This window comes from Elephas maximus, chromosome 2 (genome assembly GCF_024166365.1).
Source record: "Elephas maximus indicus isolate mEleMax1 chromosome 2, mEleMax1 primary haplotype, whole genome shotgun sequence".
Taxonomy (NCBI): Eukaryota; Metazoa; Chordata; class Mammalia; order Proboscidea; family Elephantidae; genus Elephas; species Elephas maximus.
In genome coordinates this window covers 59,562,734-59,588,374 of record NC_064820.1, presented here as the reverse complement: position 1 = coordinate 59,588,374, position 25,641 = coordinate 59,562,734, and the positions used below count along the sequence as shown (strand labels likewise).

Below are 25,641 nucleotides of genomic sequence, written 5' to 3'. Positions count from 1 at the left end.
TCTGGCCCTGGGTCAGCTCTTACCTACAAACATACAAGAGTTGGAGAGTTTCTCTGTCCTTGCCTTTAATCTCTACACCTCCCGCTCTAATCTGAAGCCCAGGGCCTCCTATACGGATCAAGAAAGCCATTTTGCTTACCCCTGAATCAGGCAACCCAAGCAATCTAGCTAAAAGGACTAAAACATTCAGGGTGGTACTACTCCCAAACCCTTGAGAAGAAAAAGGTGGCTCCAGGGGCTTCAAGACAAACTCTTGTCTTCAACCTGAACCCACTAACTAGACGTTCTGCTTAGGAGGCAGCATGTGGAGTATTTTCCTGGAATTACAGAGCTTCCCAGTTGTTCACTTTCTGTTACTGATTATACACAGTAATCATGGCAAAGGTAGGAGGATGCTCCAACTCTGAAGTAATTGGGATTGGAAAGCAATTTGGCAAAGTGGGGTCATTTTTCCATTGTCAAATGGATTTTAAACTTGCCTGGACTTTAACAAGTGTGAGATAATATTTCCTGAGAATTTTGGAGACATATACTAAAGAGTTTCGGGATCTCACTCTTCTCTCCTCTTTCCTCAACTTCTCCATCTTCTCTTTGTTTCCTGGGTTTTTTTTCCCCCTCCTCTGTTTGCATTTTTCATTGCCTGTTTATTACGTCTTCCTTTTTTCTGATCTTCTCTTATTTCCTATCCCTCCCTTCTTCTCAGTGAATGACCCACCAACCTTTTCCTTTATTCTTCATTCCCAGGACCATTGAGCTCTTCTTCTGCCTCTGCAATATCTGTTTCCGTGCTTTTGCTCAGCAAGCACTGACCTTGAGGACATCTGATCAGTGCTCTTCTCAGACTTGAGGGTGGGGGCTACAGAATTTTACACTGTTTTTTAGGGAAGGCCAGCCAGGTTTTCTCAAGAAGGTTGAGGTCCCTCCTGCATTTGCACTTTGTCCCTATCCTAACTACTAATGTTTCAGACCAAAGGAAGGGGTAGGCTAGGGTCTGTAATGCAAAGTTGGGGCATCTGCAAGATGAACTGTGTGGCTATTTTAGTCTGGGAAAACTGAAATATTTGGGGCATTATAAAGTATTAAAAGAAAGGAAAATCAAGAGATGAAAGGTTACTTTCTTGGAAGAGTAAGAGATCAAGGGTTTTCAAACTAAATGTATGAATGAATAAATAAAACGCAGAAGAAGTTCACCTTCCACAACAATTGCACTGGCCTTCTTCCATCTGCCTCAGCTGGTCTCAGGACTCTCCACAGATCCAGGCCAAATGGAGCTGTGAGGAAAAACGAGTGAGGTGCTCAACTTAGGCAGAAAGCAGTTACAACAGGAAATGGTGAAAGTTAGCTGGGCTGCCTTGAGACAACACAGTTGGGAAGCATTCACTTAAGAGAGTCAGTAGGAGTCAGGAAAAAGCAGGGGGATAGTCAAAGGATTGGAATCAACCAAAGATAAAAAAAAAATAAAACTGCTTTCGAGTCTGATGATACACTGAAGGTAAAAAGAAAATACAGTAGACCCCATTGTAATATAATTTATCACATCAATCTGGATTTAAGTATGACCCTTTCATCTTCTCTAAGATATAAAAGAGGGAAATGACACAGATAAGGATGGATATATATATATAAGACCATGTATATATATATATATATATATATACATATATATATAGTTATGGATTGAATTGCATCCCCCCAAAATACGTGTTGTAAATCCTAACCACTATACCTGTGGTTATAATCCCATTTGGGAATGGGTTTTCTTTGTTATATTAAGAGGCTGTATCAGCATAGGGTATGTTTTAAGCCAATTGCCTTTGAGACACAAAAAGAGCAGATTAGGCACAGAGAAGCAAGAAGAGATTGGGGAAGATAGATGCTATGCCATATGAAGGTCTCTGTCTTGGTCATCTGATGCTGCTTTAACAGAAATACCACAAATGGATGGCTTTAACAAGGAGAAATTTATTCTCTCACAGCATAGTAAGCTACAAATCTAAATTCAGGGTGTCAGCTCCAGGGGAAGGCTTTCTCTGTTGGCTCCAGAGGAAGGTCCTTGTCTTCAATCTTTCCCTAGACTAGGAGCTTCTCTGCACAGGAACCCTGGGTCCAAAGGACGCACTGTGTTCCCAGCACTGCTTTCTTGGTGGTATGAGGGTCCCCCACCTACCCCCCTACTCTCACTTCCCTTTGCTTTCATCTTTTGTAAGATAAAAGGTGGTGGAGGCCACTCCCCAGGGAAACTTCCTTTACATTGGATCAGGGATGAGACCTTAGTAAGGGTGTTACAATCCCACCCTAATCCTCTTTAACATAAAATTACCATCGCAGAATGGAGGACAACTATACAATACTGAGAATCATGGCCCAGCCAAATTGGCACACACATTTTTTGGGAGACATAATTCAATCCATGACAATCACCAAGGAGCCAAGGAACAAAAGCTGAAAAAACACAAGGACCTTTCCCCAGAGCAGAGACAGAGTCTTCCCCTGGAACCGACATCCTGAATTCAGACCTCTAACCTCCTAAACTGTGAAAAATAAATTTTTGTTCATTAAAGCCACCTACTTATGGTATTTTTGTTATAGCAGCATTAGATAACTAAAATATATAAAGTACACACACACACACACACATATATAGCCCTGGTGGCGCAATGGTTAAGCATTCAGTTACAAACCGAAAGGTCAGCGGTTTGAACACACCAGCAGCTCCGCGGGGAAAAAAGACCTGGTAACCTGCCCAGGAAACCCTGTGGGGCAGTTCTACTCTTTCTTATAGGGTTGCTATGAGCCAGAATTGACTAAATAGCATCTAACAACAACAATATATACATATACATGTATGAGTGTATATACACGTGTGTATATGTGTGTATGTATGTGTGTATATATATACATATATATAAAAACAAATGAAACCCATTGTCATCAAGTGAACTCTGACTCACAGTGACCCCATAGGATTTCCAAGGCTATAAATCTCCACGGAAGTAGAATCTCCACATCTTTTCCTGTGGAGCTACTGGTGGTTTCAAGCCACCGACCTTTTGGTTAGCAGTCGAGTGCTTTAACCACTGCACTACTAGAGCTCCATAGACATATATATACACACACACATACATACATACCAAAAACCAAACCCATTGTTGTCAAATCAATTCCAACTCATAGCGACCCAATGTATATAAGAAAAAAATTAAATAAGAAAAGAACAAAGAAGTAATCACCATTAGCTCCCTCCCTGAGCTCTGAATTTAAGGCTGAACTCCTCGGCAGCAAAAGTAAAAAAGTATCATGTTGAATTGTATCTTTCTCATGGTCTGATAAAAAGGAACCATAGAACATCATATGAAGAGGCAACTATTTTATAATTTATGGGCACTGAACTCATAAAGGAAATTTATGTAGATCCACTCAACACAGATACTGAGTAACATAATGGCCAATGTCTATAACCACAGTTGAGCCAAAGTACAGAAATATCACATATGTTCATTTCTCATGGTTGTCTTCTATAAAAAACAAGGGCCTAATGTTAAATCTTGACTCATGCATTCCTTCAGTGAACTTAGATAACATCGTCCAAGTACGTTGGCTTTTGATGATCTAACCATATGAGGATAAAGCTTACAGACACAAAGAATATTTATATCTAACCTGATCTCTGGACTAAAGCTCTCAAATATTATGCCCCAAGCAAGTTACAGCAAGTGGTGGGTCAATGGCAATTTATGGTTGAATGGTCTGACATGTGCCTAAAGTCAAAATTCTGGGCTGCGAATTAAAGAATGGCCTGCACACTTTACCCACGAGAGGAAAAAAGATAGAGTTCTGAAGTTCTGACCAGAAGGCTTTGTTGTTGTCGTTAGGTGTCGTCGAGTCAATTCTGACTCATAGTGACCCCTTGTACAACAGAATGAAACATAGCCTAGTCCTGCGCCATTCTCACAATCCTTGTTATGCTTGAGCTGAGCCCATTTTTGCAGTCACTGTGTTAATCCATCTCATCGAGGGTCTTCCTCATTTTTGCTGACCCTCTACTTTACCAAGCATGATGTCCTTCTCCAGGGACTGGTTCCTCCTGATAACATGTCCAAAGTACTTGAGACAAAGTCTCGCCATCCTTGCTTCTAAGGAACACTCTGGCTATACTTCTTCTAAGACGGATTTGTTCATTCTTCTGGCAGTCCATGGTATATTCAATATTCTTCACCAACACTATAACTTAAAGGCATCAATTCTTCTTTGGTCTTCCTTATTCATTGTTCACCTTTCTCATGCATATGGTGCAATGGAAAATACCATGGCTTGGTTCAGACACATCTTAGTCCTCAAAGTGACATCTTTGCTTTTTAACACTTTAAAGAGGTCTTCTGCAGCAGATTTGCCAATGCAATACATTGTTTGACTTCTTGACTGCTGCTTCCATGGGTGTAGATTGTGGATTCAAGGAAAATGAAATTCTTGATAGCTTCAATATTTTCTCTGTTTATCATGATGTTGCTCATTGATCCAGTTGGAAAGATTTTTGTTTTTCTTATTTTGAGGTGCAATCCATAGTGAAGGCTGTAGTTTCTTATTTTCATCAGTTAGTGCTTCAAGTCCTCTTCACTTGCAGCAAGCAAGGTTGTGTCATCTAGATATTACAGGGTGTTAATAATTCTTCCTCAAATCCTGATACCACAATCTTCTTCATATAGTCTAGCTTTATGGATTATTTGCTCAGCATATAGACTGAATAAGTATGGTCAAAGGATATAACCCTAATACACACCTTTCCTGACTTTAAACCATGCAGTATTCCCTTGTTCTGTTCAAACAACTGCCTCTTGGTTTACGTATATGTTCCTCATGAGCACAATTAAGTGTTCTGGAATTCTCATTCTTCGCAACGTTATCCATAATTTGTTATGATCCACACAGTCGAATGCCTTTGCATAGTAAATAAAATACAGGTAAACATCTTTCTGGTATTCTCTGCTTTCAGCCAAGCTCTATCTGACATCAGCAATACTATCCCTGGTACCACATTCTCTTCTGAATACGGCTTGAACTTCTGGCGGCTCCCTGTTGATATACTGCTACAACTGCTTTTGAATGATCATCAGCAAAATTTTACTTGTGTGATTTAATGATATTGTTTGATAATTTCCACATTCTGTTGGATCACCTTTCTTTGAAATGGGCACAAATATGGATTTCTTCCAGTTGGTTGGCCAGGAAGCTGTCTTCCAAATTTCTTGGCATAGATGAGTGAGCACCTCCAGCACTTCATCAGTGTTTGTTGAAACATCTCAATTGATATTCTATCATTTCCTGGAGCCTTATTTTTCACTAAGGCCTTCAGAGCAGCTTGGATTTCTTCCTTCAGCACCATCAGTTCTTGATCATATGCTATCTTCTGAAATGGTGGACCATCAACCAATTCTTTTTGGTACAGTGTCTCTGTGTATTCCTTTTGTCTTAGTTATCTAGTGCTGCTATAACAGAAATACCACAAGTGAATGGCTTTAACAAACAGAAATTTAATGTCTCACAGTCTAGGAGCCTAGAAGTCCGAATTCAGGGCACCAGCTTCAGGGGATGGTTTTCTCTCTCTGCTGGCTCTGGTGGAAGGTTCTTGTCACCAATCTTCCCCTGGTCTAGGAGCTTCTCAGAGCAGGAATCCCGGGTCCAAAGGATGTGCTCTTCTCCTGGCACTGCCTTCTTGGTGGTATGAGGTCCCCATTAACATATCTGCAGCTAATCCCGCCTCATTAACATCATAGAGATAGGATTTACAACACACAGAAAAATCATATCAGATGAGAAAATGGTGGACAATTACACAATACTGGAAATCATGGCCTAACCAAGTTGACAGGTATTCTTTGAGGACACAATTCAATCCATGACACCTTCCATCTTCTTTTGATGCTTCCTGTATCATTCAGTGTTTTCCCAGTAGAATCCTTCAATATTAATGCTCGAGGCTTGAATTTTTTCTTAAGTTCTTTCAGCTTGAGAAATGCTGGGTGTGTTCTTCCCTTTTGGTTTTCTAACTCCAGGTCTGTGCACATGTCATTATAATACTTTGCCTTCTCGAGTCACCCTTTGAAATCTTCTGTTTGGCTCTTTTATTTCATCATTTCTTCTGTTCACTTTAGCTACTTGACATTCAAGAGCAAGTTTTGGAGTCCCTTCTGACATCCATTTTGGTCTTTTCTTTCTTTTCCTGTCATTTTTAACGACCTCTTGCTTTCTTCATGTATGATGTCCTTGATGTCATTCCACATCTCCTCTCCTCTTCGGTCATTAGTGTACAATGCGTCAAATTGGTTCTTGGGATGGTCTCTAAATTTAGGTGGGATATACTCAAGGTCATATTTTGGCTGTCATGGACTTATTCTAATTTTCTTCAGCTTCAAGTTGAACTTGCATACAAGCAGTGATGGTCTCTTTCTCAGTCAGCCCCTTGTTCTCACTGATAATAACGAGCTTCTCCATTATCTCTTTCCACAGATGTAATCGATTTGATCCCTGTGTATTCCATCTGGCAAGGTTCATGTATATAGTTGTCGTCTATGTTGTTTGAAAAAAGGTATTTGCAATGAAGAAGTCATCAGTCTTGCAAAATTTTATCATGTGATCTCTGGCATCATGTCTATCACCAAAGCCATATTTTCCAACTTCCAATCCTTCTTTGTTTCCAACTTTCACATTCCAATTACCAATAATTATCAATGCATCTTGATTTCATGTTTGATCAATTTCAGACTGCAGAAGTCAGTAAAAATCTTCAATTTCCTCATCTTTGGCATTAGTGGTTGGTGAGTAAATTTGAATAATAGCTGTATTAACTCATCTTTTTGTAGGCGTATGGATATTATCCTATCACTGACAGCACTGTAGTTCAGGATAGATCTTGTAATGTTCTTTTTGATGATGAATGCAATGCCATTCCTCTTCAATTTGTCATTCCCAGCAGAGCAGACCATATGATTGTCTGATTCCATTTCAACTCACTAATACCTAAGATATTGATCTTTATGTGTTCCATTTCATTTTTGATGACTTCCAGTTTTCCTAGATTCATACTTCATATGTTCCATGTTCCAATTATTAGCAGATGTTTACGGCTGTTTCTTCTCATTTTGAGTCGTGCCACATCAGCAAATGAAGGTACCAAAAGCTTGACTCCATTCATCTCATTAAGGTCAATTCTACTTTGAGGAGGCAGCAATTCCATAGTCATATTTTGAGTGCCTTCCAACCTGAGGGGCTCATCTTCCAGCACTATACCAGACAATGTTCTGCTGGTACTCATAAGGTTTTCACTGGCCAATTTTTTCAGAAGTAGACTGCCATGTCCTTCTTCTTTGTCTTAGTCTACAAAAGCTCTGCTAAAACCTGTCCACCATGGGTGACCTGTTCATATTTGAAATACCAGTGGCACAACTTCCAGCATCACAGGAACATGCAAGGCACCATAGTATGACAGACTGACAGAAACATGGGAAAGGCTTATAATTTGGAGAAGAGAAGAAATGTCCTTAACTGAAGCCGTAGTTGTTGTGCTCTGAATCTTTTCTTGAGAAAGCCACATGGCTGGAGACAATGCAACTAGGCCCCCAGGGAATGTGGTCTACTACTGAAGCAGAGATTTAAACTAATTTAGTGCTTAGACTATCTTCGGAGATCTTTTAAATTTCACGTGATTGAGTGTTTTAAAGTGGAAATACTGAACCCCAACAAAAGACAACCTTATAATGTAGAAAAATGTGCCAGTGAGCAATTAAGTCAATAAATTGTCTCCTTATCAACGGACAGTCACAATTCTGAAATTACTCTTGTAGAAGCCAAAGTGTGGGTAACACAGTCTGCCTGTTAGGCCCAGGGTCTCCCAATGTGAGGACATGAGTTTTAGGAACTTGTGGAATGTCCATTCTCTTTCTGTGTGGTTTAGGTGATCATTATAATTTCATTTAAATTGAGTATAAGGAAATTAGAACTTTTAGACATTATATATGACTTCATCTGCATTCTATCAAAGTGTTGTCTTAAATGCTCTTCCAGGAGTTTTTTGATTTTCCAAAGGTTTTAACTGAATCACAAGATAGAATGGCCAGGACTTGACTTCCTCAGACATAGAGCTAACAGGTTGGTTTCAGCCTGTCTACATGCCAATGAAATTTACGCAGAGGCAGTTTCTCCCAGAAGACAGCCTTAGCAAGGGGCTACAAAGTCATTAGACTTGAAAGGTGACTCACAAATTGGAATGACTCTCACTCTATCTGTCCTTACAGAATCTCTGTTTCAGTTACGTGAATAGTCAGACTCAAGAACAGTAATATTGAGAATAAGAAAAAAAAATCTAAAAGCAAAGTGTTCATTTCAATCCAGTCCCAAATACCCATTTCAAGGATAAATACAGACAAAAATAAACTAATTATTAAATACTCAATCATTCCAGTCACTTAATTAGAAATATGAGTAAAATTCTCCATAGATTTATCTCATAGGGTAGTCACTTAGTTGAGATAGATGGTGACAATAAATGAGTTTTATCAGTTACTTTTCTCTTTCACCGAGGCCACTATTTCTTGCAGATATGGCCCAAAGAGGAACGGTCTGCCCAATATAGACTTCCCACAGGTGCAGCTTTTAGTAACATCCGTGCCTGATTAGCATGTACATCTTCTATGATTATTACAGCCAATTCTCCATTGAGCTGATCATGGATTTACAGTTTATTGTACCTATGAAAGAACAAAATTTAATTTTTTTCCAATCACCCAAAATATCTACCTATTCAAAACTATCAATCATTTGGACTAACATAGTAGCAATTGGATGTTATGCTGTTTCTATTAAAATATGGGAATCCCCACAACACTACCAATCAGACACATAAGATACATACTGGTTCCTTTGCTAAAACCAAAAAAAAAAAAAACCTATCGCTGTTGAGTTGGTTCAAACTCATAGCAACTCTACAGAACAGAACGGAACTGCCCCCACAGGTTTTCCAAGGAGTGGCTGGTGAATTTGAACTGCTGAACTTCTGGTTTGCAGACAAGCTCTTTAATAACAGCTAACTTTTATCAAGTGTCATCATGCTACCGCTGTTTCGCAAATTATAGCTGCCTGCTGCAAACAGCCAATTCTTGAGACGGGGTGAGGTGGATAGCAGGAGCTTTATTATATATACCGGTTTACGGAGACAGAGGAAACCCTGGTGGCGTAGTGGTTAAGTGCTACGGCTAATGACCAAAAGGTCAGCAGTTCAAATCCACCAGGCATTCCTTGGAAACTCTGTGGGGGCAGTTCTACTCTGTCCTGAAGGGTCGCTATGAGTCAGAATTGACTCGACAGCATTGGGTTTGGTTTTGTTTTGGATGGAGACAGAGGGGAATGATCTCCTGCTAAAGCTGTCTGTCTTGAGAAACTGCAGTCCAGCTGGGGTTTTATAGGGAAAAGAGGACATGAGTTTTAGGAACTTGTGGAATGTCCATTCTCTTTCTGTGTGGTTTAGGTGATCATGTCTCAAACATGTTGATCTTTCCCTGCCATTATCCCATTAACCCAGGGGGTGACTGGTGCTATCCTGAGAGCATCGTCCTGTTTGACAGCCTTAGATCGATATCGCTTGTTTTTCTACAGTCCTAGGGGAAATATTGGCTAACATTTAACCTTTATAGGAGTTAACAGCAAACTCATACTTGGAGACAGAGACAGACTAGGGAAAGTAAAAATGGCACAGGTTCTGTTCAAGATACGGCTGAGCAGCCTGTTCCAATCATGCTAAGCATTTTGCCTGAATTATGCTTAAGTCATTTGAACCTCACACCCATACTAGGTACAACAATATTATTATCCTCATTTCTGAAGCACAGAGAAGTTAAGCAACTGCTCAGTGCCACAAGCTTTTAAGTGATAAAGCCGGAATTTGAGTCTAACTCTGTTTTGTGTAGCAGGCATTTATATGTTTAAATGTAAGTAAATAACCCTAATAATCAATACATTCGAATCCAAAAGAAAATACGTAGCGCCTAACATTTAGAAAGCGAGCCCTGATGGCACAGTGGTTAAGTGCTTGGCTGCTAACCGAAAAGTCAGTGGTTGGAACCCACCAGCCACTCCATGGGAGGAAAGACCTGGACAATCTGTTCCCGTAAAGATTACACCCTAGGAAACCTTATGAGGCAGTTCTACACTGTCATGTAGAGTCACTACGCATCATAATCTACTTGATGGCAGAAGGTTTGATTTTAGTTTTAACATTAAGTATAGAAAGTTTTAAACAATTGGAAAGGTTTGAGGTGGTGCATATTAAACAACCTGCATTTCACCGTGAAATAGGGAAACAAATGACATGAATTGGAAAAGAAGACATTAGGATTTGTTGGGGGGAGGGGCTGCATTTTCATCCATTTCATCTGGGTTACTAAAAAACTGAAGACATAAATGCAAAAGTTCTCTAATGTTGACTTTGATAAATAAGGTTGATTTGATTCAATTAGCAAACAGCACAGAGAACACTAGTGTTTTACTAATTAATCTTAACCAAGAGAGCTGAAATAATCAATCAGCTGAAATAGTAAATCTTGGCTGAGCAAAACAAGGTCACCCCTAGCAAAGCATTTAATCACCCAGACTGCAGGCTGGCAGGTGTAGCACAAGAAGCTGTAGGGGCTTCATTGTGAAGGGAGGGCTCAGCCAAGACATAGACAAAAGGAACTGACTATTCCAACATACTGTAATCTTCGGGCCATTTTTTACTATACAATTAATGTGCTGTTTGATATATCTAAATTATTATATTTGTATTCATTGGACATTTTAGATGATGTCTATAGAATGTGTTCCCAAATATTGAATGTGATTTTTACCAAACGTTTACATTAAATCCATATCTGGATTAGTTGTTTTAACCATGCATGTATTTTTATTTATTTAAAACTTATATGCCCCTGACCATGTGTGAGGCACTGTTCTAAGAACTTAAACACATAATGAATGGAATTTTCTGTGACCTTTTCCCATACTACTACCAGGTTTAGGAGTTAACTGAATGGCATAGAAGAATGGAATCTCTGGATGAGAAGGAGGCCAATTAGCCCAATTCTTCGTCTGCTACATGAATTCCTGTTTTGGAACCACACCCAGCAAGGCGTGGTGAGACTAAACATGAACACCTCCAATGAGAGGTTCAGGTAAGTCTCTGGAAATTCAGAAAGCATCTGATTGTTCCAGACATCTGACCCATGTGGGTAAACACATCACACATCTATTAATACTAACTTGTGGTCCCATGGGAAATTCAACCAGAATCCAGAGGAATAAATTGTTGCCATATAGACCAGGGAACACAGAAGTTGATCCCAGATATTACCTGAGGGGGACTTGACTATGAGAATGAATAAGAACCGCCTGAATCATGGCCACGAGGGAATTCATGGTCCAAAATCCACATCTCTTACAAACAATGTTAAAGCCTGAGAGGAAGGTTAGAAGAGTCTCCATTTTTTGTATTTATTTCCACTTTTCAGAAGTTGTGTGGGCATCACCAAGCATTCAGTTATTAATCATTCATTCATTGTATTAGTCTGAATTATGGCCTCCAAAGATATCCAGGTCATATGAATGTTACTTTATATGACAAAAGAAACTCCGACAATGTGATTAAGTTAAGGATCTTGAGATGGAAAGAGTATCCTGAATTACCTGGGTGGACCCTAAATGTAATATCAAGTCCTTATAAGGGGGAGGCAGAGGGATATTTGACACAAAAGAGGAGAAGACAGTGCTGTGATGATGGAGGAGCAAAGATTAGAGTGATGAATTTTGAAGATGGAGGAAGGGGCCACAAATCGAGGAATACAGGCAGCCACTAGAAGTCAAAAAGGGTAAGGAAACAGGTTTTCCCTCAGAGCTTTCAGAAGGAAACAGCCTTGCTGACACCTTGACTTTATATAGCCCAGTGAAACTAATTTCAGACTTCTGACCTCCAAAACTGTCAAAGAATAAATCTGTGTTATTTTAAGCCACAAAGTTTGTGGTAATTTGTTATAGCAGCCTTGGGAAACTAATACATTCATCAAACATATATTGCTCATCCACTGGGGTTCAAGCACTAGGCAAGGCTCTTGATTCACAAAGAATAGTGTCTGCCCACTAGGCTCCCCCACCACCTGAGAGCCCCTGTGCTATCCTTGGCATAATGGAAAAGGCACAGCTTTGATAAACTTGGTCATCTTGGGTTAAACTTGGGTTAGAATAATAGGAATAATGATTGATTACTGAGTGGCCATGAGCACATTTATTTAACATCTCTGAAACTCAGCTTCTTTATCTCCAAAGCACGGCAGGGTGGGGGGGTGGGGTTCTTGGGAGGGTTAATAATAATAGGAAACCTGGAATTTATTGAATGTTTACTATGGGGTGAACACATTATTTTATTTAGTCCTTACAATAATACCAAAACCCAGGTACTACTATTGACCCAATTGTACAAATTATATTCCAATATAGAAAAGGGGAAAAAATAGGGAACTAAAGTTTAGAGATTGACCTGCCATCTTGCCTAAAGCCAGGTTGGGATTTAAGCCAAGCCCACCGACTGTCCTTAATAACTACATCTGACCAGAGGCTAACTAAGGTGTCCAGGTAGGGTGTGTGCCCTGAGTGCCACGTTTTGTGTCCTGAGAACTGCTTAAGGTGGGGCACCAATGAGCAGTTTCTATGGGCCATCACAGTTTCCATCACTAGCTATGAGAGATCATTCAGCAATTTAACACTAATTGCACTAGGCGCTATTTTCCTTACATAGGCCCCTGCATCTGACTCATAAGTGCTCAATCAGTGTTCATTCCCTTTCTCTTTCCTGCCTTCATGGTCATCGAATAGACTTTTGCCTTTTGGAGGCTTGGGTTTATGTGAACCTGGACTGCTAAGAGAACTAACACCAGCAGAAGAGGGTAGGCTTACTCCTGTGGGATAAGGTGGGTATAGTGCATGCCCTGTGGGCAGAGACCAAACAGACTCTCCAGGCTCTGGGATTCCATGATTACTGAGTCCGGCACTCGACAAAACCAGAAAAGGCTATACCCAGGCACCCTCACCCACAGCAGGCACAAAGGAATTTCAAAGGACCTTGTTCCTCAGTTGTTCCCGTTTTTTCTTGGCTCCAGTCACTCCAGAACCTTGACTCCTCAGCCGCACATCGTAGAGTTACGACATATTCCGTAAAAGCCTGCAGCCCTGTGAGGTTGTATGTTTGGATTGTATGCGCATCACCCTTGGTGAAGTTGACTTCCAGCTGAAAGGCAAAGACAACTCTGAGCTGAAAGGGAGACAGTACATGTTCTCTCCATTTTTCCTCTTCACTCCCCAACCCACTCTTACCTTTTCAGAACTAGTAACACTGCATCTCAAATTTTAAAAATACATTATTTTTTTATATAAAATTTATTTTTTATATTTTTTATATAAAGTTTATTTTTCATATATAAATAAACTTCCACATGTGCCTGGGGAAATGTGCACCTAAAAAGATATAAACCGCCCCATGAGCCAGCACCTCCCTTCCGATTTCCTGTCTCTAAGCATGTGATCAGGTGCCAATTAACCAGTAAGCAAGGCTCATTTTTGTGTACTTACTAATCTGTAGGGCAGAATTTCACATCAAAGATGTGGTGAATAACAGGTGAAATCGTGCCCTACAGATTAGTAAGTAAGCGCAAGTAAGCCTGTGGTACCTTGCTTATTGGGTAATTCATCCCTAGGTGGGATTCATGCCTCTGGACTGGGGCTGAATGAGCAATCCTTAATGCTTGTTGTTCTGGAAGATGCAAGATGAAGCCTTGTCACCAAGGGCATCCTTGGCAGGGGCTTAAACTCTGGGGGTGACTCCAACACCTAGAAATGCAGCCTCATGGAACGATAGGTGACAGAGACCTTAAAGGCATCAACCATCACGTCATAGATGAAATCCAAAAGAATTAAGTGTTGTCCATAGACAACCTCAGCATTTGTTACTGGAAGAACTACCATCAGGACACGTATTTCCAAATGTTGGCCTTTGGGTGATCACTTAAGCTGCTAAATGACTTGGCAGCCTGGATGTATACATTGATTTTGACACCCTTTGAAGGATGAGGGTGACAAACACACTACTTCTCTCTAGACCTCAGTTTCCTCATCAGTAAAATGAGCATGTTGCACTCGATAATCTCTAAAGTCCTTTCTGGACCCAGCCCTCCAAGAAAAACTAAAAATTCAACCATTCCTGTCTAAGCATGGTCATAGTTGCTGTAATACAGTTTTGGCTGTTGGTTTATATAAACAAAGTGACTTGATTAATAAAAATACACTGCATTAATAGGCATATCCATTTATTAGTATGCATACTGCATAGTCTCACGGAACCTTGCAAGAGAAGGAAGTCCTGATATTATGTGTATATACAGCTATGAAAAGTACATAATTACATGTTTGAGCCTAAAGGAAGTTGAGCAAATGGAGGAAGTATGTCTTTGGGAGAAGGCTGAGCATCCCAGCTGCAGTTGGACACGTCTGGTCTCCCAGCCTAGTGAGATGGACTCAGAGAAGGAGGGAGGATTCAGTGGTGATGGTAAATTCTCTGCTGAATCCCAGGCTCCTGGAGTACACTATTCCAAACAGCCCCCTGGAGATGTTGTGGCAACAGATGAGGGTTGTGGGGAGCATAATTTGGGACAAGCCATCATTTCTGGGGAAGCATCCTCCCCAAGTTACCTTACTTAAAGGGTACAGCTGCGACAGGATGAAGACCTCTAGGAGAGGCACAACCACATTACCTCCATATGTAATACAAAATAAAAACAATAGTAATTCATAAAATAAATGTCAGAAGTCTAATAGACTTTTATCTTACTTTGTATGCTTTTTCAAAAACATCACGTTCTTCAAAAACATGTTTCTAATGTTTCTAATGCTTTGCTGGTACTCTCAGCACATGCTTGGCCTGCCTGGTGGGTCTCCTCACAGCCATGCTCAGAAAGCTTTGCCCAGTGTAAACATTTAAGCCTTTTCTTACCAGCCCCAAACTTGGAAGAAACAAAAAGCTGCTCATTATTTTAAACAATGTGCCTCTAAGTCAACACTAAGCCCACTGTCAACAAGTCAATTCCAACTCATAGCAACCCTCAAAGAACAGTGTAGAACTGCCCCATACGGTTTCTAAGGCTGTAATCTTTACAGAAGCAGACTGTTACATCCTTCTCCTGTGGAGTGGCTGCTGGGTCCAAACTTCTGACCTTTCAGTTAGCAGCCAAGCACTTTACCATTGTGCCACAAGGGCTCCTTTAAGGCTCCTTTAACTTGGCTTTTTGTCCAAGCTAGTGCCTTTGGCCCTCACAGAGCCCAGGATCAACGAATCCTTCATATTCAGCCTTAGATCTAAAACTTCCCCAACTCAACATATGCAACGGAATCCTACCCAAACACTAATTAGCTTCATCTGGTTTGTTTCTGACACTCTATACTTTGTGCCAAATCCTAGCTCATCCAAAGTTTTAAGAAATGAGTCAAAAGTTTTGGTGCAAAGCCTAACTCAAACTCTCAAAAAGAGTCTTGAGATCCCTTTGTAAGGCAGTCACATGGTTCCATTATGTAAAGGTGGAAACACTTTAGCGCTACAGGAAGGTGGCTTGGAGGTTGCAGTGTAGTCACATTGACAACTGGACTTGGAATCAGAACCTTGTGATCTTGAACAAGTCATTTACGCTCTCTAAATCTCGATTTCTTAATCTGTAAAAAATAAAGACAGCCATGCCTATTTAAAGATATGCAAAGATTAAATAGTTTGGGGTATAAAAAAAGCACTTTGTAAACCATATAACATCTTGCAAATATGGGTCTTGATATATGGACATGTTAGAATTTTAACATAGTTTTATAAGGTTTAATTCAACTAAACAAACATTGATTGAGCACAGGCATATGCCAGGCAATGGGAAAGCAAAGATGAAAATCAAGGTGCCTGTCTCTGAGTAGCTTACAGTCTAATGTGGAGAGAGATAAGTTTAAATGATTGTGCTAGTGGTCAAATGCAATGAGAGGGCATGCACAGAAAGAAGGCTCAGGCTCTCAGAAGGAAATATGTCAACACTAAGTCCGGAAAGATGAATAGATTTAGCAAGGTTTGGAGTAGGAAAAGAAGTACAAAATTAGAGGATGTTCTAGGTGGAGGCACAGAATAAGGAAAAGACATGATGCAAGGGAAACAAGCAATTCAGAGTTACTAGAAAAGCAAGGATGATGAAAGATGAGGTGGGAGGAGTGAGTAAGGGCCCAGGTCTTGGGGAGTTAAGTATTTGGATCTTATTCCATAGATAATGGAAACCATCAATAGAAGGTTGGGTCGGGTCTAGTTGGGTTTAGAACTGAAAAGGCTTGATTGTGCTTGAAAGCTGAAAGGAGAGAGAGGATACTGCACATTTCACCTTCCTTTCCACATTCTCTACGAGAACAGAAGGGACATCTCATCTCAGGAACTTAAAGGAAGGAGGCAAGGGTGAGTGCATACATAGCTGAGTTTGTCAAAGAGGTAGGGGTAAAGGATGTAGAGAGTTGGGGTGGTTCATACCTGCTGGTCTCACTTAGTCTAGTAATTTTTCCAGAAGGACATAGATCCTGGTTTGTTTTTCTTGCTTAATAATGCACTTTAAATCCTATTCTAGCAGCTGCAGTGACTCTGAACCCAGACAACTAGAAGGAATCAAGGGTTACTAGCTCACAGACCACTCCAGAAGTCCCTAAGTTTCACTGAGACCGTGAAGCATGGTGTGAAAGAAGATGAGCTCTTTGAGCTTGTGCTGTGTCACGGACTGTCACGTTTAGGGGTTTCCTTTTGGGTTACAGAAACTATAAATCAGTGAGTCGGGTGTTACATGTCATCAGGTTCTGGGAAAATTATTCCCGAGCTAAGAAAGGACGCTGCAAGGAGAAGTGGCCAACATCATCTCTTTGAACACAGAAAAAGTGAAGCTTAACTAAATTTCTTTTCTGGAAGAGTTCTAGACTAGGAAAGGATCCAATAAACATAGTGTCTATGAGTTTCAATGAAGGAAAGAGTCTCATGATAGCCTCATGGACAAGACAAAAGTAGGCATATTTGTGGGAGCCTGAATAAGTGACCACACACAAAGAAGGAAGGGTGAAAAGGCTGATATCTCTGGATAGTCTCTACTGGTTTACCACAGGGCTCTGAGGTAGTCAATATTTTTATTAATAATTACATAAAGGTATAGAAGTGTTATCAAATCAAAGATATTGAAAAGCTGGAAAGGTAACCATAAGTTTTGGGTGACAGCATAAAGATATTAAGTAGGCTGGAATGATGGATAAGACCAACATGAAGAAATTCAACAGAAACAAATAAAATGCCTAGACTTATTACTTGGTTAAAAACTAACTATACAAATTATAAGATAGTGAGACATTGTGGATGGCAGAGATTTTTGAAAATTTAATTGATTTAATTGGCTACAAGCTCAATTAGAACCAATAATGTTAGGTGGTTACAAAAAAACAACAACAACAAAAGTTGATATAATGTCAAGGTGCATTGATGGAAAGAGGAGAATGTCTTCGTGACTTTGAAGTAAGAAAATATTTTTTAGGACATAAAAGCATTAATCACTAAGAAAAAAATGATAAAATTTGGCAGTATTAAAATTAGGAAGTTCTGTTCATTGAAAACCACCATTAAGAGAGTAAAAAAGCAAGCCACACAGTAGAAGATGTTAGCTATACACACAAAAAATAAAAAGACTCATAGCCAGGATATACAAGGAACTCCTACGCATCAATTTAAAAATGGACAGACAACCCAATAGAAAAATGAGTAAAATACTTGAATTAGTACTTCACAAGGAAAAAATGCACACGGACAAAAAAATATATGAAAAAGTGTGCAACCTCAATGAAAGGGAAATGCAAATTAAAGCCATGATTCCATTATGTTCATACAATGGAATACTACATTATTTTCATAATGAAAATGTGTAAACTACAGAATTATATAAAACTAGTTGCCATCAAGCTGATTCTGACTCCATGTGTGTCAGAGTAAAACTGTCCACCACAGGGTTTTCGATGGCTGATTTTTTGGAAGCAGACTGTGAGGCCTTTCTTCCAAGGTGCCTCTGGGTGGATTTGAACCCCCAACCTTTCAGTTAGCAGCTGAGCATGGTACCTGAGCAAGTAACAGGGACTCCCAGGATTATATAACATGGACGAATCTTAAAAAGACAATATTGAGAGAAAGAGGCCAAATACACACAAAAGTATGGATGTAATTTATATAAAGTTTCAAACTATATTGTTCAGGGATGCATGCTTAAATGGTAAAACCATAATAAAAAGAAGTGATTATCATGAAAATCAGGATAATAGTTAGCTCTAAGGGGAGGAGGGAGTTGTAATCAAGAAGGGGTTTTGGGGTGCTAGCAATATTCTACTCTTGGTGGTTGTTATATGAACATTGGCTTAATAATTTGTTAAACTTAACATGTATGTTTTGTCACTTTTTAATGTTGTATTTCATAATTTTACAAAAGTTTCAAAAATTAAAAAGGAAAGGACTATGCCATAGAATCTCCAACCGACCAAAGTAGCTAGACATAAACCAGGGTAGAAGGCAAAATTTTTTTTTCACTCATTAATGTTTCTGTGCTTAGAATGCAAAATGTCTATAATAAATAGAACATTTTTTTCCAACTGGAAAACCCAAATGGTAAACAGAAGAAAAGTGTTCACTACTGCCTGTCTTCTACTATCAATGTAGAAAGTGAAGATGATGACTCTAGGTCAACAAAATTTGTCAATGATTCTCTCTTCCTTGAGCCCCCTAATAAAAATACTACAATGACATAACTTACCCACTTGGTACTATTTACCATCCTGAATCGAAGCATGTAGTTTACAATAGATGAAACAGGCGCCAAACTAGGCCTTCTCCATGTTATTTGAACCATTCGTTTGACACCCAAAGCTGGTTTCACATAGTAAACCTCAGGTGGCTCGGTTTTCACTGAAAATAAAAACCATATAGTTCTTATATTTCCAAAAAGACAAGAAGGTCCTAATAAGGTCCACACAAAACTGAAAGAAAAAAGTAAAGAAAAAGCCTAGATACAAAATGACAGTGCATTGTTTGTAGTCCACCACATGCAGGTGACGTTAGGAAGGAAGTACAAAAAAGGAATGCCCAATGAAGACAGGACACATTCCTGTAATTTTTCTGCAAAGCAGCCTTTTGCTGATTAGATCAGATTCTATGCCAAGAAGAAAAGAAAGAAGAGGAAACCACTGGACTTCTTAAAATTAAAATTTTTTGTGCTTCAAAGGACACTGTCAAGAAAGTGCACAAACCACAGAAAAAAAGAAAATATTTGCAAATCACATATCTTTATACGCAATACATAAAGAACTCTTAAAGTCTAACAATAAAAAGACAAATAACCCAATTTTAAAAAGCACAAAGGATGTGAATAAACACTTATCCATATAAGATATACAAATGGCCAATAAACACATGAAAAGATGCTTGACATCACTAGTCATTAAAAATAAAAACAAACCAAACCCATTGCCATCGAGTCAATTTGACTCATAGTGACTCAAACTGCCCAATAGGGTTTCCAAGCAGTGCCTGGTGGATTCGAACTGCCGACTGTTTGAGTAGCCGCCGAACTCTTAACCACTACACCACCATCACTTCACACCTACTAGGATGGCTATAATAAAGAGGATGATAATAAGTATTGGCAAATTTGTGAAAAACTGAAACTCTCATATTTGCTGGTGGGAATATAAAAGAGTGTGACCACTTCGGGAAAGTTTGGCTGCTCCTCAGAAAGTTAAACATAGAGTTACCACATGACCCAATAATTTCACTTCTAGGTATATACCTACATAGCCAAGAAAACTGAAAGCATACGTCCACACAAAAACTTGTACACGAATCAGGGACTAGCAAGACGTCTCTTGGTTGTCATTCTTTTTTCTCATTTGGTTAATATGCTTTGTCTTCCCTTCCCTTCATTCCTTCCTTCTTTCCTTATTTTCTTTCTTCGTCTTCAATAAGAAAAAATTTTCTGTATATCCATAACACACACACACCTACCATATCCCTGAGCTTTGATTCTACTTTTGAGTTCACAGATAACTATTTTTTTTAAAAAAGGATATCTTTTAATAAAAGATTGTATAAAGATACCAAATAATACTTACCTATGGTATCTAAACTCCACGCTGTCGTTTCAGATTTAATTCTACCATCTGCATTTTGAGCTTCCACCTCAATGTTGCAAATATTTGGGTTTGTTACATTTGGATAGAAAAAAACACACGAAGCATGGTTTTCACTTGTACAAATCTCACTTTCTTTTCCATAAAAGCTTTGAAGAAAAAAGCAATTCAACATGAGTTTCGTACAGCAGTTTGAACACAGCCCTACTTAAGACATTATGCATATTATTTCTTAGTTACACTCTGGGTTTCTCTGAGAAGTGTACAATTCAGTATCTGGGCCCCACTCTCCCAATTCCTTCCTCACCTGCAAGGACAGATAAAAGTTTCCTGCTTTCAGCCAGTTTGAGATGTCATGAGCCACGGAACCTCCAGTAAGCCCATGCACTAGCAATGTATTTCCTACTATAAGAAATAATCAACAGACCACAGAGAATCCCAGAGTCTGCCTTGAGAATTTATTCTTAACAAAAAAACCCAGAATTCATTAAATAATTATGGTAGACAGAATTTAAAATGATTTTTAATACATCTATATTTACTGCTCTGAAAAGATGTGCATATGCTTTTGTTGGGGAAAGAAGCACGATCCATATCATCCACAGAACAGTCAGGTCTTTTATTTTTATAAACTTTAATAAACATTTACGTAACTACGCATAGAGAAAAGGGATATAATAGCATATGTCACATGGGTAATGGCTGAAAACAGAGAATACCAGAAAGATGTTTACCTGTGTTTTACTGACTATGCAAAAGCATTTGACTGTGTGGATCGTAACAAACTATGGATGACATTGCAAAGAATGAGAATTGCAAAACACTTAACTGTGCTACAGTGAACATCAGTGTACATGTATCTATTCGTGTGACAACTCTTATTTCTCTAGGACATATTCCTAGGAATTCGATTGCTAGATCATAAGGTATTTCTACTTCTAGCTTTCTAAGGAAGTGCCATATTGTTTTCCAGAATGGTTGTATCATTTTGCATTCCCACCAGCAATGCATAAGAGTTCCAATCTCCCCCACAGTCTCTCCAACATCTGTTATTTCCTGTTTTATTGATTCCTGCCAGTAAGGCCAGGGTGAGATGGTATCTGACTGTGGTTTTGATTTGCATTTCTCTGATGGCTAGAGATTGTGAGCATTTCCTCTTGTGTCTGTTGGCCGCTTGAATGTCTTCTTTGGTGAAGAGTCTGTTCTTTATTTTTGCCCATTTTTTAACTGGATTATTTGTCTTTTTGTTATAGAGGTGTTGGATTTTCTTGAAGATTTTACAGATTAGATCTTTGATTTGTAATAGCCAATTTTTTTTCCCAGTCTATGAGTTCTCTTTTTACTCTTTTGGTGAAGTCTTTTGATGAGCCTAAGTGTTTAATTTTTAGGAGATCCCAGTTATCTAGCTTATCTTCTGCAGCTTGTGTATTGTTGGTTGTGGTTTGTATCCTGTTAATGCCATGTATTAGGGCCTCTAGCATTTATCTTATCTTTTCTTTTGTGAACTTCATAGTTTTTGGCTTTATATTTAGGTCTTTGATCTATTTTGAATTAGTTTTTGTATATGTTGTGAGGTGTGGGTCCTGTTTCATTTTTTTTGCAGGTGGACATCCAGTTTTGCCAGCACCATTTTTTAAAAGGACTGTCTTTACCCCATTTGATAGACTTTGGGCCCTTGTCGAAGATCAGGTGACCACAGGTGGATGGATTTACATCTGGGTTCTTAATTCTGTTCCATTGGTCAACGTAGCTTGTTGTCGTACCAGTACCAGGCTGTTTTGACTACCGTAGCTGTATAGCAGGTTCTGAGGTCACGTAGTACGAGTCCTCCTACTTTATTCTTTTTCTTATCCGGGGCTTCTTCCCTTTCCATATAAACTTAATGATAAATTTTTCCATCTCTTTAAAGAATGTTATTGATATTTGGATCAGTATTGCATTGTATTTGTAAATCACTTTGGGTAGAATTATTATTTTCATAATGTTAAGTCTACCTATCCATGAGCATGGTATGTTTTTCCATTTACGTAGATCTCTTTTGGTTTCTTGCAGTGGCGTTTTGTAGTTTTCTTTGTATAGGTCTTTTACATCCCTGCTTAAATTTATTCCCAAGTATTTTATTTTTTTAGGGGCTATTATAAATGGTATTGTTTTCCTGATTTCCTTTTCATTGCTCTCTTTATTGGTGTATAGGAATCCAACTAATTTTTGTATGTTTATCTTGTATCCTGCGCTCTGCTGAATCTTTCTAAAAGCTCTAGTAGTTTTCTCGTGGGGCCTTTTGGGTTTTCTTAGTATCATATCATCTGCAAATAGGGACAGTTCAACTTCTTCATTACCAATTTGGATGCCCTTTATTTCTGTTTCTTGCCTTATTGCTCTAGCTAGGACTTCCAGCACTATCTGTCCCCTTATGGGTACATTTAGGCCATTTACATTCAGTGTTACTATTGATAGACGTAAGTTTATTGCTGTCATTTTGTAGTGCTTTTTTTTTTTGTGATGCTAATATTTTCTTTTTTCCTCTTACTCTCCTGTGCTGAGTTCCTCTTGTTTGTGGATTTCTTTTTTATTTCTTTTGTTTTTGTAGATTGTTTTTATTGAGACTTCATGTTTTTCTTCTTTATTTTGATGAGTAGGTTTGTTAACTTTCTTTGTAGTTACCTTGAAATTTACCCTTATTTTCCTAGGTTTGAACCAGTCTATTATTACTTGGTATTGCCTTGCCTTCCTCTCCATTAGAAAGTTCTATACCTATACTGTTTATTCCCTCTTTTATTGTTCTGACATTGTTGTTATTTACAGATTAACCTCTCTGGTCCCTGTTGTAATTCTTTTGGTTTTGGATAGTCCTTGAGAGTTCACTTCCTCGGTTGGTATCTGGTTGGTACAATCTTGTGTCCAGATTCAGGCTGTGGTCTGATGTTGTTTGTTCTCAGACCAAAGGACTCCCTTTAGTAATTCTTATAAGTTTGGTTTTGTTTTTACATAGCCCCTTAATTTCTGTTTATCTGGAAATATCCTAATTTCACCATCACAATTGAATGAAAGTTTTGCAGGATATATTATTCTTGGTTGGTCATTTTTTTCTTTCAAGGTTTTATATATGTTATCCCATTACCTTCTTGCCTGCATGGTTTCTTCTGAATAATCTGAGCTTAGTCTTATTGTTTCTCCTCTGTTTGTGACATTTTGTTTTTCTTGAGCTGCTGTCAGGATTTTTTCATTGTCTTTGGTTTTAACAAGTGTGATTATGATATGCCTTGATGTTTTTCTTTTGAGATCTATCCTATATGGGTGTGTTGACATTCTTGGATGGTCAGCTTTTCATCATTAATGATATTAGGGAAGTTTTCTGTCAGCAATTCTTCAACGATCCTCTCTGTGTTTCCCATTTTCTCTCCCTGTTCTGGAACTCTGATCACTCTCAAATTTTTGCTTTTGATTGTATCCCACATAATTCTCAGGTTTCTTCATTTTTCTTTGCCCTTTTCTCTGATTTTTCCTCAGAGTTGTATCCAAGTGTTTGTCTTCAATTTTGCTGATTCTGTCTTCCATCATTTCAAACCTACTCCTCAGCCCTTCTATGACATTGCCCGTTTCTGAAATCTTGTTTTTTATCTCGTGGATTTCTAATTGTCACTTTTGCATGATTTCTAGTTGTGAACTTATTTTGGCATTTCATTCCTGTATTATTTTCCTGAATTCTTCCATTTTTTTGGTCTGTATTCTCCATGAATTTGTCTGCCTTTTCCAGAAATTTGTCTATTTTTTCCTCATTTTTATCTGGTTTTGCTTCAACTTTTTGATCGCTCTGAATGTTGGAGATCTGAATTCCCTGTCAGGTAGTTCTAGTGCCTTTTCTTCGACTGGAAAGTCATCTGGTGTTTTATTTTGGATGCCTACTGGAACCATCTTGTCCTTTTTTTTTTTTTTAATGTTTGGATATTGTCTGCCGTCTTCGGGACATTCAGTAGTTATTTTCTTTGTGTCTTGATTGTAGATCTGTTTGTTTCATCCTGCTTTTTTGTTTTATTTGGTTATGTCTGAGCAGGTGGGCTGTGCATTCTTTGTTGTTTGCTTGTCTGTAGACATGATGCTTTTCACCTCCTTGTCCAATGGGCAGGGCCAATCACTCAGCTATGGTGCAGCAGGGCAGGTCCAGCCGAAGGGGAGATGCTGGGATGGGTTGTTTGTGGCATGTGCTAGGGCTGACAGGGCAGGCCAGGAATTGGTGCTGGGTAGGTTCCAGTAGGCCGTGCCTATGCTGCTCGGGAGTGTGATGTTCAATGCATGGTGCAGGTAGGCAGGAAGGAGTGGGAAGGTTGTGATCTGTGGAGCTAATATAGGGGTGTGGGAAAGAGGAGAGAGAGAAGAGAGAAACAGGAGCCAAAAACAAACAAGCAAACAAAGAAAAAAAAAGGTGCTAAGAGAGCTTGCCATTGAAGTGGAGAGATGAGAAACTGAGAAATGGAGAAAAGCAGAAAGAAAGAAAAAGGCAAAAAGACAGAAAAAAATAACCAGATAAAAATTTGAAAAAGAAAGAAAGAAAAGCCCCCCAGGAGTCCTAGAGTCTCACAGGTGGGGCTGCAAAAACTGATAAAGTGGCCCCCAGTCTGTGCAGTATAGCCTGGCTAGAGCAGGTATAGAAGTCATACAGCAACAGGTATGCAGGAGACAGGAAAAGAAGGTAAATGTAGAGAGATGAGAACTGAGAAACAAAGCAAGGCAGAAAGGGAAAAAGAGAGAGAAAAGAAAAAAACAAAAAAAGCTCTAAGCTTCCTGGCTGGCTGTGGTGGTTCTGCCGGCCAGGAAGTGCACCTGGGGATCCCATCTACATGGCTGCACAGACTAGGGGAGTGGCTTCTAAGCCAGGCAGTGCAGCCCAGCTAGAAGGGGCTCCCAAGCCACAAAATGAAAAAGAAAACAAACAGAACAAAACAAGCAAAAAAAATGCCCCAGGGATCCCACCAGCATGGTGTCACAGGCCAGGGGAGTGGTTCCCCAGTCGTGCAGGACTTCACAGCCTTTCAAGAAGAAGCAAAGATGGCAAAAGAAGGTGGTGGGAGGCACAGAAGAAACCGAAAGAAATGGAAAAAACCAAAACCAGCTCAGTTGTGGGTGAGACAAATCCAAGTGGCCTGGGTGGAAGCAGTTGCTTCCCAGCCAAGAGACTGCAGCTGGCAGGAAGCAGAGGAGGCTGAACAGGGTTGGGGGAGAATAGTGGGGGTTAGGAAAGCATATAATGCTTGTTACCAGGTGTTGTGTCTCCTGCTGGGAACTTCGTGAAGCTGCTTTCCCATACTCCCTGTCCGCTGATCTCCAACGTGGGTGGGGCAAATCTAAGCGGCACAGACAGTG

The 25,641-nt window shown here is 39.3% G+C and overlaps 1 protein-coding gene across 1 annotated transcript in view; it reads right to left on the bottom strand.

Moving 5' to 3' along the window:
• Positions 1 to 25,641, bottom strand: part of IL31RA (interleukin 31 receptor A) — an 80,960-nt gene that overhangs the window by 35,488 nt on the left and 19,831 nt on the right. The window contains exons 3-6 of the mRNA XM_049863907.1: positions 20,263 to 20,429; positions 18,909 to 19,060; positions 13,138 to 13,303; positions 1,192 to 1,271 (exon numbers count right to left, since the gene is read on the bottom strand). Of these exons, the coding sequence (XP_049719864.1) occupies positions 1,192 to 1,271; positions 13,138 to 13,303; positions 18,909 to 19,060; positions 20,263 to 20,429 (565 nt within the window). The remainder of the gene's footprint in view (positions 1 to 1,191; positions 1,272 to 13,137; positions 13,304 to 18,908; positions 19,061 to 20,262; positions 20,430 to 25,641) is intronic.